Source organism: Xenopus tropicalis, chromosome 5, assembly GCF_000004195.4.
Source record: "Xenopus tropicalis strain Nigerian chromosome 5, UCB_Xtro_10.0, whole genome shotgun sequence".
NCBI classification, from domain to species: domain Eukaryota; kingdom Metazoa; phylum Chordata; class Amphibia; order Anura; family Pipidae; genus Xenopus; species Xenopus tropicalis.
Window position 1 is genome coordinate 30396794 of NC_030681.2, and position 11697 is coordinate 30408490.

Consider the following 11697-nt stretch of genomic DNA (forward strand, 5'->3'; position numbering starts at 1 on the left):
AAGTCTGTGCTCCTACAACAGAAAGATCCCTCCACCTCAGTGAACACTTCCTCATAGAGGGCGAAAGGAACTAGAGCATGTGGTGCGGGGTAAGCCAACCAGTGCACAAAAAATCCAATCGATGGGGGACTTGCCCCTAACTTTTTATTATGCCAAAACCACACAACATTTTGGGGGGGTGCCCATTTGTAAAGTGATAATAAGTAATTGAGCACAATGAAGGGCCTAAATACTGGCACACGCAACACTCCTTCCCCTCATCAATTTACATAAGGGCAGCAAATTGGTCCCTCTTTTTGTAAACACAAACGTTTTGTCCACATCATATAAACAATGTCCAATGTAATTATTGGAACATATTGTCCCATTACAACTCAAAACTGTGATTATGTCGAAAATTAAAATGCATCATGGCAATTCCTGTAAACAAACTGTTCATGTTGGAGTGATCACCTGCCATGATAGATTTCCCTGTCTACTTCCCTACTCTGTTTGCCCTGGTTTACCCTGTCTATGTGTGCCATACTCTGCCTGTCCTGCTCTACCCTGCCTATCTCTGCCATACATTGATTGACCTATGCTACCCGTGTGTGCCATACTCTGCCTGCCCTCTGCTGCCTGTGTGTGTTATAATCTGCCTGCCCTATGCTGCCTCTGTGTGCCATACTCTGCCTGCCCTATGCTGCCTGTGTGTGCTATACTCTGTCTGCCTTATGCTGCCTGTGTGTTCCATACTCTGCCTGCCCTATGCTGCCTGTGTGTGCCATACTCTGCCTGCCCTATGCTGAGTGCAGGAGGTGAACCTAGCAGGAATAACCAACAAGAAAGTAACTTCAGCTATCTGTCTATCTATCATCTAATTATTTAATCTACAGCATCATAAATTAAAACACTGTAAGCATTGTGCAGTTAAACACCATAATTGTATCTAACTTTTATAGAGTAACACCATCACTCAGCCTTTCTCTTTTAGTCAAACGCATTAGTGAAAATAGCCAACCCATGGAGAATCCCTGTATCACATAGATAAAGACAGTGCAAAGACAAGAAAGTAGCATGTGGGAAACTTATTCCAAGCTAGTATGAAAGCAAGCAAGGTAAGACGTTTTAGTGGGAGAGCCAGGGTCGCCATCTGGGGGGAGAAGGGGCACTGTTGTGCCGGTGCCTTTGAAAATCTGCTTCTCTAAAGTTACATAAATTGCATATAAAGTTACGGAAACCCATTATCCAGAAAGTTCCAAATTACAGAAAGGCCATCTCCCATTGCTTTATTAAGGAAATAATTCACATTTTTAAAAAAATATTTCCTTTTTCTCTGTACTTGTACTTGGTCCCAACTAAAATATAATTAATCATTATTGGAGGCAAAACAATCTTATTGGGTTTAATCAATGTTTAATTTTTTTTTTAGCAGACTTGAGATATGGAGATCCAAATTACAGAAAGATCCCTTATCTGGAAAAACCCAGGTCCTGAGCATTCTGGATAATGGGTCCCATACCTGTACAAGCAAAAGACAATGTAGAGATGGGGCACTCACTCACCACCAATGAATTAAACATTCTACTTCCCTCCATTGAAGCAACGGACATATTAGCACATTCATTATTCATTTTAACTATTTATATGAACTGATTAATATAATGAAAGATCAGCTGTTTATTTCAGCTCTTTATTTTGGGAGCTATTTTCTGAATTTTATTAATGTCTCCTATGTGAAATTTTAGCAGTGGAATGACTGGGTATTGGGCCCCACAGCAACATCATTGGGCCCCTACACTTTTTACGCAATTTATGTAAAAACTTCCGTTCCTTTCAAAGAAACTTGACTTGACCTGTACACTCCACTGACCCCCATTTAAAAGATTGACTTATTACCACATTATTTTTACTACATTTTTACTATTTTTACTGTTAATGAACTGACCATTGATTGGCATATTAATTAATGAAACTCTTTCTATGAACTGCTTATTATAGGGGACATCAGCTGTATATATTGCACATAAAAGGGGCACGGGCACAACGTTCATGGAGGGCCCTATATAAATAACTTGTACGGGGCCCCAACATTTCTGATGGCGGCCCTGTTTAAAGGGGTATAATTCACTGGTACATTCTTAATTTTTACATGATATGTCTCCTTTAAATGTACAATGAGCTACTCCTTATCAACCAAAGGCTTTGGCTTAGTGTGTTTATACTAAATATTTTCCTCCCCATTAAAGGAACAGTAACATCAAAAAATTAAAGTGTTTTAAAGTAATTAAAATATAATGTGCTGTTGCTCTGCAAAAAAACTGGTGTTTTTGCTTCAGAAAAGCTACTATATAAATAAGCTGCTGTGTAGCCATGGGGGCAGCCATTCAAGCTGGAAAAAAGGAGAAAAGGCACAGGTTACATAGCAGATAACTAGTAGATAAGCCCCATATATAAGATAAGCTGGCCATACATGTGGTGACCATCGGTCGCACGAAACATCGTCAGATCCACCACACACCGTCAGGGCTGAAACAGCAGATAAGGAGGTAGAAACAATAGGATTTCTACCTCCTTCTGCCGATTCAGCCCTGACGGCAGATTTTGGTCAGGCGACTTCTATGGCGCCCGATCAAAATTTTCTAACCTGGCCGATCAGCAAGTCGTCCGATATCAGCAGCTTCCTGCGATATCGGTCGACTCGCCGACATGCCATACACGCACCGAATACGAGGTTTCGTACGATAGTATCGGTGCGTGTATGGCCAGCTTAATGGAGTTTTATCTGTTCCCCTCCTTGCTGTGCCTGTGACCGGAGGAGTCTGTTCCCCTCCTTGCTGTGCCTGTGACTGGAGGAGTCTGTTCCCCTCTGCAGCCTTCCTTGCTATGCCTGTGACCGGAGGAGTCTGTGCCCCTCTGCAGCCCTCCTTGCTGTGCCTGTGACCCAAGCGGAGGAGTACCCTCTGCAGACCCCCCCTTCCCCTGCATGTGGAAGGCACCGGGTGGGGGCTGCAGCTGGGCTGCCTTATGCAGTTTAATTGAAACTCCTCCGTTCACAGGCGGGGGAAGGGGGGTGGCTGCAGAGGGAACTCCTTCGGCTCGTGCACAGTTTTAAAACTACTGTTTCTGGTCATTTAAAAAAAAAAAAAAAAAAAAAAGTTATGGTATGTCATTACACTTTACACTCTAAACACATTCCTATTGTTAACTGAAACCTGACAGGTTCTCTTTAACCCATGTAGCACCCTTTGTGTGCCAGAGTGAAACTCCAGTAGCAAAACAATCACGTGAGCATTAGTGACAGGTGACTTACAGTAAGGAACGGGCCTCTGCCTATCATGGTCTCACCCTTGGGGAGTGACACGCACTCGCCGCCTCCCACAGCCTCTAGTCGAAACCCTGACATCGCAAACGCAGGGACCTCTCAGCGACACCGCTACTGTACAGCGTGACAAGTCTGTGCTCCTACAACAGAAAGATCCCTCCACCTCAGTGAACACTTCCTCATAGGGAGTGGAAGGAACTAGAGCACATGGTGCGGGGTAAGCCAATCAGCTCACACTCACAAGTAGTAGCTGATATAAACAATATTGTCACGTGATGATGTGTTGCCAGGGGGAACCAAAGTAAGCGGAAAGAAAATACATTGTGAATCTTGTGAAACTTGTCCCGTCATATTGTCCAGGGAGCTAATGACTAGTCTGTGATTAAGCTGCTGTTTGCGACAGTTCTCCCACGTTAGCTATACAGTCCACTAGATGGTAGTACAATAACCAATTTATTAGAAATGTGCGGAGCAAACTGCTTTTGGTTTAACTCGCACAGAGATTGCCACACTACATTAAGTTGGGTTGAAACAGTGTTACCACCTGTCCTAGGGGATAAAACAAGTATTGTTTACCCTTCTTCCATATGAGTAACTGTGGCATTTAAAGTGTTAATTGCCAGGTTCATCATCCTACAGGACAGAATCAGTACGATTTTCAAAATTGCATTGTGTCCCCTTTAATTTGTTTCGGGGGATAATTTGATGCCATTCAGTTCAGAGAGAGGGCTCTGTATAGTTAACTTTTAAGTTAACCACTTTTAGGGTGAAGACACACTGAGCTACTAGTAGCAGCTACTTTTTCACGGCTACTGAACTCCAGAAAATACCCTGCCATAAAACACATGTAGAGACAACTATCAGTAAATGATCAGCATTGTCTATTTTAGTCACCACAACAAGTAGCTGCTACTAGTAGCTCCATGTGTCTTCACCCTTAAGGTGGCCACATACATGGCGATTTGCGATCTTTCAGCGACCATCAGTCGCACGAAGGATCGTACAATCAGCCACAAACCGTTCAGGGCTGAAACGGCAGATAAGGAGGTAGAAACAATAGGATTACTACCTCCTACTGCTGATTCAGCGCTGAAGGCAGATTTTGGTCCGGCGCCTTCTATGGCGCCCGATCAAAATCTTTTAACTGGCCCAATCGGCGAGTCAACCGATATCAGCAGCTTCATGCGATATCGGTCGACTCGCCGAATATCGTACGAAACAAGGTTTCATACGATATTATCGCTGTGTGTATGGCCAGCTTTAGGGCAGTGGCACACGGGGAGATTAGTCGCCCGGGCTGCGACTAATCTCCCCTCAATGCACAGGCGACTAATGTCCCCGCAATGCACAGGCGACTAATCTCCCCGCAATGCCATCCCACCGGCTAGAATGTAAATTGCCATTGGGATGGCATACGCATCGCTGCAATGTCCCGAAGTCGCCCAAAGTTGTCTTGAGATGAAACTTCAGTCGACTTTGAGGCAACGTGTATACCATCCCACCGGCGATTTACATTCTAGCCGGTGGGATGCATTGAGGGGAGATCTTCGTTGTCGCGGGACGACTAATCTCCCTGTGTGCCGCTGCCCATACAGCTGTTTTACGTGTCATTCCCTTCCCCATAAATTTACCTTTATGACATATAAAAGAATAAGAAACAAGTATAGTTCTGTATAACAATCACGCTACCATTGTCAACATACACCAAGCCAAGTTATTGGCAACTGCAGACTGTCTGAATCTTTATAATAAGTAAAACCTGGGGAAAAATTCAGGACAATTAAAGTACAGTAGGCAGTTGGTAGTAAATTAAGACAAGACAAGGAAAAAAGAAGGTATGGAAATAATGATATCCAGTAATGAGTATTGTAAGCTCTTGTGAGTGGGGCCTCTGATTTTAACTCTGAAGCCCTTGTTTGTTAAATTATTGTAAGAAAGTACTACATAACTTGCTGGCACTATATAAATAAAAATGATAATAATGATGATGAATACTGGAAATCTTATTCACGAACAATAGCTCCCCCTACTACACGAAGTCCTGCCAAATTAGTATGATTACAGGGTATTTGAAACAAATTACCCTTCTGGCAATGAGCACAAGCCTCACAAATGTGGAAGCTCTAATGTAGCCTACATTGCCAGTACTGAGTGCACTGCTACAACGTACTATCATTGAGCTCTAATTGGGAACATTGCCCATATTATCCCAATTTACAGGGGACAGCTCAGAAAATCTTGGTCACACTGCACTTTTTAAAAGAAAAAAAAAAAATGATAGAAGCCACAGGGTCAGTGACCAAAATCCAGATATAATTTATGCATGGATCTGCCCATCCCCATTCTTTTTGGAGCACCTAGTGCATGTGGGCCATGCCTGCAGCATGCCCTGGTATATGTGGTGACATTTGGCCATCTGGAGATACACACAGGCCACAGGGTAACACTGCAGGACATTTTTAAGAGAAGTGCTATTTGACAGTATCTCATCTGGCCTTGCCTTAAAGGAACAGTAACACCAAAAAATGAAAGTGTATAAAAGTAATTACAATATTATGTACTGTTGCCCTGCATTGCTACAACTGGTGTGTTTGCCTCAGAAAGACTACTATAGTTTATATAAATAAGCTGCTGTGTAGCCATGGGGGCAGCCATTCAAAGGAGAAAAGGCACAGGTTACTTAGCAGATAACAGACAAACCCCCATTATATGGGGCTTATCTACTAGTTATCTGCTATGTAACCTGTGCCTTTTCTCCTTTTTTCCAGCTTGAATGGCTGCCCCCATGGCTACACAGCAGCTTATTTATATAAACTATAGTAGTCTTTCTGAGGCAAACACACCAGTTGTAGTAATGCAGGGCAACAGTACATTATATTGTAATTACTTTTATACACTTTCATTTTTTGTTGTTACTGTTCCTTTAAGGAAACTTCACATCCCACATCATGTTATGTCTGCCTTATAATGTGGAATAGTGCCCTCTAGTGTCGAAATAGTCATGGCACTGCTTGATCATTATCATTAATGCAGAACTCCACCCAAACACAACTTAAGCTTTTTAAAAAGTAAACATAATTTCAAGTAACTGTAAGGACCCATAGGGTTAAGCTCCCCTATGGCTTTAAACCCTACCTCTTCACATATTCTACTGTTACTAGGCAGAGTTCCATGTATCAGTTTCCAGTTATACACTATACCCTATTGGTTTAGTTTGGTCCGCACCCCCTGCAGACTGATATAGTGTCTGGCAAGGAGGTGTGACTTCCTCTTTAGCTGCCTCTGCTTCTCAGGTGAAGGACCACTGAGCCTGGGAGTAGAACAAAGGCCCCAGTCAAACCAATTACCCCAGAGGAGAAGTTGGGGACAGGGCCCTGTGAATGAGGTTAAGCAAGCATAGTAGGTCTGTCATAGCACTTTCTAGGAAAGTGATATAGTGAGCTCCAGTAAGCAAGGGCAGTTAAATAGCCCCAACAAAGGAGAATTCTGGGAGTATTCTCCTATCCGGCAATGTTGCCTCAGTGTAGGGCCACGGAGTAGAGATAGGTGACAGGTTAGAATAAACCCTGATCCCTACTCACCTGGAGGACTCATATGCTAGAGGTTATCAACTTGAGGGACAAGATATCTTCCCAGGCTATCTCATAGGGGTATTGAGCTGAAAGGTGTATTTACCCTGCCCAGACTCTACCAAGAGATGGAATAAACAGGTGTACACCCTCTCTTTCTTCCTCAGAGTGTACAATCAAGTAACATCTACTTCTGCTTGTTGTTGTGAGTATGTGATAACCCTACATTACATTGTGTTTGACAATAAACTGTACTATAGTTGAACTGAAGAACCTTCTGGCGTCCATCTTTGATAATTTGCACTACACAGCTACAGTGAGTTGTAGTTCTACTACACCCTTGCTCTGTCAGGTCTCTTCCACCTAAGTAAAGGCCCATCCTGTTTAAGAGAGTCGCATGTAACGCATGCTCTTTAACTATACTAGCCTGGGGTTTGCCTAAATATAGCCAAACAAGCGTTACATAACTTTTCAATATACAGTACATCATTTTAAAAAATATGCAGCCTTTTCAGGATTTTTAATGTAATAATATGTTTTGCAAGAGTTACCTAAGCCTGCCCTCCTGTTCTTCTGATCTGGCTGACTAGTTTGAGTCTCAAATAAAATGTAACAGTAGTCGACTGTCCTCATCCTTCCTTCAGCCTGCATCCTCCAAATCCCACAATTCCCAGCAGATGTGATGTCAGTAAGGAAAGGAACATCGCAGTGCAATGTATTTTGGGTTATGTTGTTCCTGCATGCTGTCTGTAAGCTGTGCAGAAGTTGTTACAATTTGTAACATCAATGTTTTAGTCCCTCCTCCCCTGCCAGGATTTCAGATCATGCAAAAAGAGAAGAACCGTTTTGCAGCTGGATTTCAGCATATAAAAATTTTATTTATTCATGCTATTTGCAACAGATTACAGTGCTAGGTATATTAGGGGTTGGGTGTGTATGGGGCTCTTTAATGCATTTTGGTTTGGAAGCTGAAATATCCCTTTAAGAGTGCTAATTTACTAATATAGGTGCTACATTAAGTGGCGTTAGTTAAACTTATGGTAGACAATTGAACTGTTGCTTTATTCAAGTGTAATTATCTACACCCCAAATTTGTCAGTAGAATGTGCCTTAAACAAACCTGTTTGTGATTTCAGATTTGTGCAATCCGTTATGGCTGAAAAGAAGAATACACTGGATGTTTTGCCATCAGAAATGGTTTACAAAATACTTGCCTATCTTGACTTGAAACATTTATATGTTGCAGCCAGAGTATGTAAAACATGGAACAGCGTAGCAAAAGAATATGATATACTATGGAAGAAGTTTTGTTTGGCCCTACCAGATGCATGTAAGGAAAGAATAAATAATTATCGAGACTCTGGATATTCCTGGAAGGTAATGGATATATTTGGTGCTAAATGAGAAGGTTAGATGGTTTAAATCCTATTAGAAAATGACAGGCTTTATTGCATTAATGGGAATAATTCTTGCCTGTTTCCTGGGGCAGAATAGCCAGACCATTATTCCTGTGATCATATGATGGAGATTGCAAACCCCAGAAAGAGAAATCTAACATTTATTAAAAAGTAAGAGGTTCATGTGGTTATTTATAAATACCTTCTTGGGAACAGGGCTTAAGGTAGCAGCGGGCCCAGTGCAAAAATGTCATTAGCGTTCCCCCCCCCCCCCCCCTTGAGCCTAATGTTGAATCCAAGCACTGCAGGCACAGCAGTGTTAAAAAAAAATTCTTACAGACTCAATATTCCTCAATAGTGCTGCATGTTTTGGGAAGGCATATATATATATTTACTTTTCAGAACCTGGCAACCACGTGAAATGGTCTGTATTTATTGAAGTAGACATGATCCCCTGGTGTACTATCCTGGACAGCTATGGGAGCAGATAAATTATAGGGATGCCATAATAAAGAAAACACACACTGTAGAGCTCTTCCACTTAATTGTAATGATGAGTCATGCCAGCATTGTGTGATATTCCTGTAAGTTATATTAGGTGAAATGTTTGATAGTGGTCTCCATGTCCTGGCCCCTGGGCAAATGCCCCTTTTTCCCATGTCCAGTGATTGGCAAAACATCACCTATTGTAACCACTTTCACTTCTGTCAGTTTGTCCTCACAAAGAAACATACTGGAGGAGGCATGGCTGGATCAGCTGGAGTGGGTGGCATGTTGGTGCAACCATACAATATAAGAAGATGAGAATAGTGATGAACTACAACCATAAAACAAACAAAAAAAAATCATATTGCTGCAAACATTCATCTCAAGCTACACAATAACAAAGTTAATTTACCCCCCCCCCCCCATAACATTGTGAGTTCTCAGCAAGCAGGAAGAAGAAATAAAATTAGTCCCAAATATAAATATGCTGATTATACCCTATACATTATAGCATTCTTTCTTGTTTATAACTACATAGTGCCATAGTGTCTTTGATATCCTTTCTTTTGCTCCAAGGAAACCTTAGAAAGAACCAAAATGGATTCAGCAAGAGAAAGAGTGCAGCAAAATTGGCTTAATGGACGGTATAGTCAAATTAGATCGTTTAAAGAGCTTCCGCAGAACAGTATGTGTCCACTGGATAAAAATACTTGGGGGGAGATCCTTGAAGCCGAAGAGAGAAGGAACTAGGCAATATATAATGACATTTGGATGGGGACTACAGCCATGTATAGAGCCACAGGTTCAAGTGACTTATTACATTTATCTTCATCTACGACCATGAAGGAAACCACTGATGCAACATATTCTTAAGTGAAACATGCATTCTACTAGTTTTATTGTAAATAGATTTTTAATAGTTATCTTTTTATAACCTCTTGCCATATCATGTTAATAGTGCAATATAACATATGTACTGTACGATGGTGACAGCCTAAAATATTACAAATACAGATGCAAAATGCAATTACTTGTGTTACCTGGCCCAAACTAAGACGCACTTTCTATGTGTCACAGTTCCTCTATCTTTCTAAACAAGTAAACCATGAATATACTGTATATTCACATTTTGCTTTGCCCCTATGGCTCAACTCCTGCAGCATATCACTATGCACCTCTTTCTCTATTCCAAATCTGTAACTAAAGAACTAAGAAAGTGTGAAATGGTTAGAGCTATGTATTCAGGGCTGTCCAACTAGAGGCCCACAGATAAGATGCAGTGTTCCAATGGCTTTTTATAGTCTCCTGCCCTTCCAAGGGCTAAATGTATTTGTATGCCATTGTTATTATTTTAAAAAATGTGGCCCTTAAACATTTATCATGACAAGAAATCAGGCCAGTACATGTAAAAATGCATACTGTAGCACTGATCTAGGCAATACATTTTGCAGATAGGCAGAGGCTTGAAGCCATTAAGTTTCTCTTTACTATTGCCCCTCTCTACAATCTTCTTTCTCATCTCATGACAGGTAGGTCAGAAAAGAGCATCCCTTTCCTTGCAAATCTATAAAATCTAACTCAAATAAACAACTCCAACACAAACAAACAGCTAACAATGCTAACAATAACTGACTCTGGCACAAATCCAGCCTTTAGAGAGTCAGTTATTTTGTAAGTGTAAGCTCTAGTTCATCTTCTAAGCCAGTGCTGTCCAACTTCTGTGGTGCCGAGGGCCGGAATTTCTTTAGCATACATAGTGGATGGGCGCTAATGGAAGCCAGTTTTGACCACTCCCCTTTATAAAACTGCACCCATTTCAAACCACACCCATATTATGATGATGGTCATAGCGCAGGAAAAACCCAAATGCTTGGTCCTTTCTGTGAGGATATCAACCATCACTCATATGTGAAAGAATTATATTATGTCACACCCTTAAATCCATATGCCTCCTCCCCTGTGGATAGCACAGCAACCCCCAGCACATAATTACACACCTTAGGGACTTAGGGAATCTGAGGTGTGAACCAAACAGGGGGGCAGTTAATCTCAGTACTCATACCATTTAAAGCTTACACAAAGGTAAGCCATCAAAACAACCAGACAGGTGGGGGGCCAGACAAAGGGGGCCGCCAGTTGGACAGCACTGTTCTAGGCAAACAATTGCCCGCTTAAAGTTGTGTTAGACCTAACTGTTATACAAAATCTGACTCCGACTCCCACATGAAGAGAGACAGGTTGCTAATATGTGTTGGGCAGGGTGAGTGAAGAGCAACTTGATTATTTTAGAAACAATTTTTAATGGATTATATTTAGAAAGCTTTTTATTTCAGTGAGATGAAGCTTATATTAGCTGTTAATTTTTTGCGATAGTTATCCTCTAAGACAGAGAAGTAATTGATAAAATTGACAACAAAGATTGCCATTGATACTTGTCCTCCACAGTTACACACCAGTTTGCTATGCTGTTGTTGCTGCTGCTTACATTATATACTGTAGGTACAAAGTGCAATATACAATAACAACCTCATGCACACCACTGTAAATGTATGACTTTTTTAATCTGACATTTCAGAGTTGCTTATTTTATAAGGTAAAATTGTTTAATAACTTTAATAAAATATCATAAATGTTACTTCATACTTTCTATTAATACTATAAATTATTTAACATGTACAGGTTTTATTGTATTTAAAATCTCTGTGATCCTTAACTGAATCCCAGATTCAGTTTAATGAGAAAAGCTTATATCACTGTTTATCCTATGAAAACTTTATTGAAGTCTATGGGAAACTTGACCTGAATTAGGAGAAAAGCTTTCTCTCCCCAAATTGAATCTCACCAATAACATTTCACGTGATAAAACATAAAATAATATTTTTTTCATTGAAGCGAATCTGGCCCATAGTCTTCTAACTCCTTCCCTGCTAAGCTCCGTTGG

At 41.1% G+C, this 11697-nt stretch overlaps 2 protein-coding genes across 3 annotated transcripts in view; one reads left to right on the plus strand and one right to left on the minus strand.

Moving 5' to 3' along the window:
* The window catches only part of aplf (aprataxin and PNKP like factor), a 113985-nt gene extending 110458 nt beyond the window's left edge, over positions 1 to 3527 (minus strand). Inside the window, exon 1 of one of the 2 annotated variants that reach the window (XM_012962662.3) lies at positions 3293 to 3527. In XM_012962662.3, the coding sequence (XP_012818116.1) occupies positions 3293 to 3385 (93 nt within the window). In that variant the 5' untranslated portion in view covers positions 3386 to 3527. The remainder of the gene's footprint in view (positions 1 to 3292) is intronic. The other variant, NM_001113131.1, reaches the window with a different exon arrangement.
* fbxo48 (F-box protein 48) lies at positions 2 to 10685 on the plus strand. The gene is made up of 3 exons (XM_018093984.2): positions 2 to 89; positions 8010 to 8250; positions 9333 to 10685. Exons 2-3 carry the CDS (start codon positions 8026 to 8028, stop codon positions 9504 to 9506), a joined length of 399 nt encoding a protein of 132 aa, XP_017949473.1. The 5' UTR covers positions 2 to 89; positions 8010 to 8025; the 3' UTR covers positions 9507 to 10685.
* Positions 10686 to 11697: the final 1012 nt, after the last annotated feature.

What these genes read in the sequence shown, in the direction of transcription:
- fbxo48 (XM_018093984.2), top strand. Translation starts at nt 8,026, where the DNA reads ATGGCTGAAAAGAAGAATACACTGGATGTTTTGCCATCAGAAATGGTT. An exon ending in ACTCTGGATATTCCTGGAAG is followed by an intron (nt 8,251 to 9,332) that starts GTAATGGATATA and finishes TTTTGCTCCAAG; the next exon opens with GAAACCTTAGAAAGAACCAA.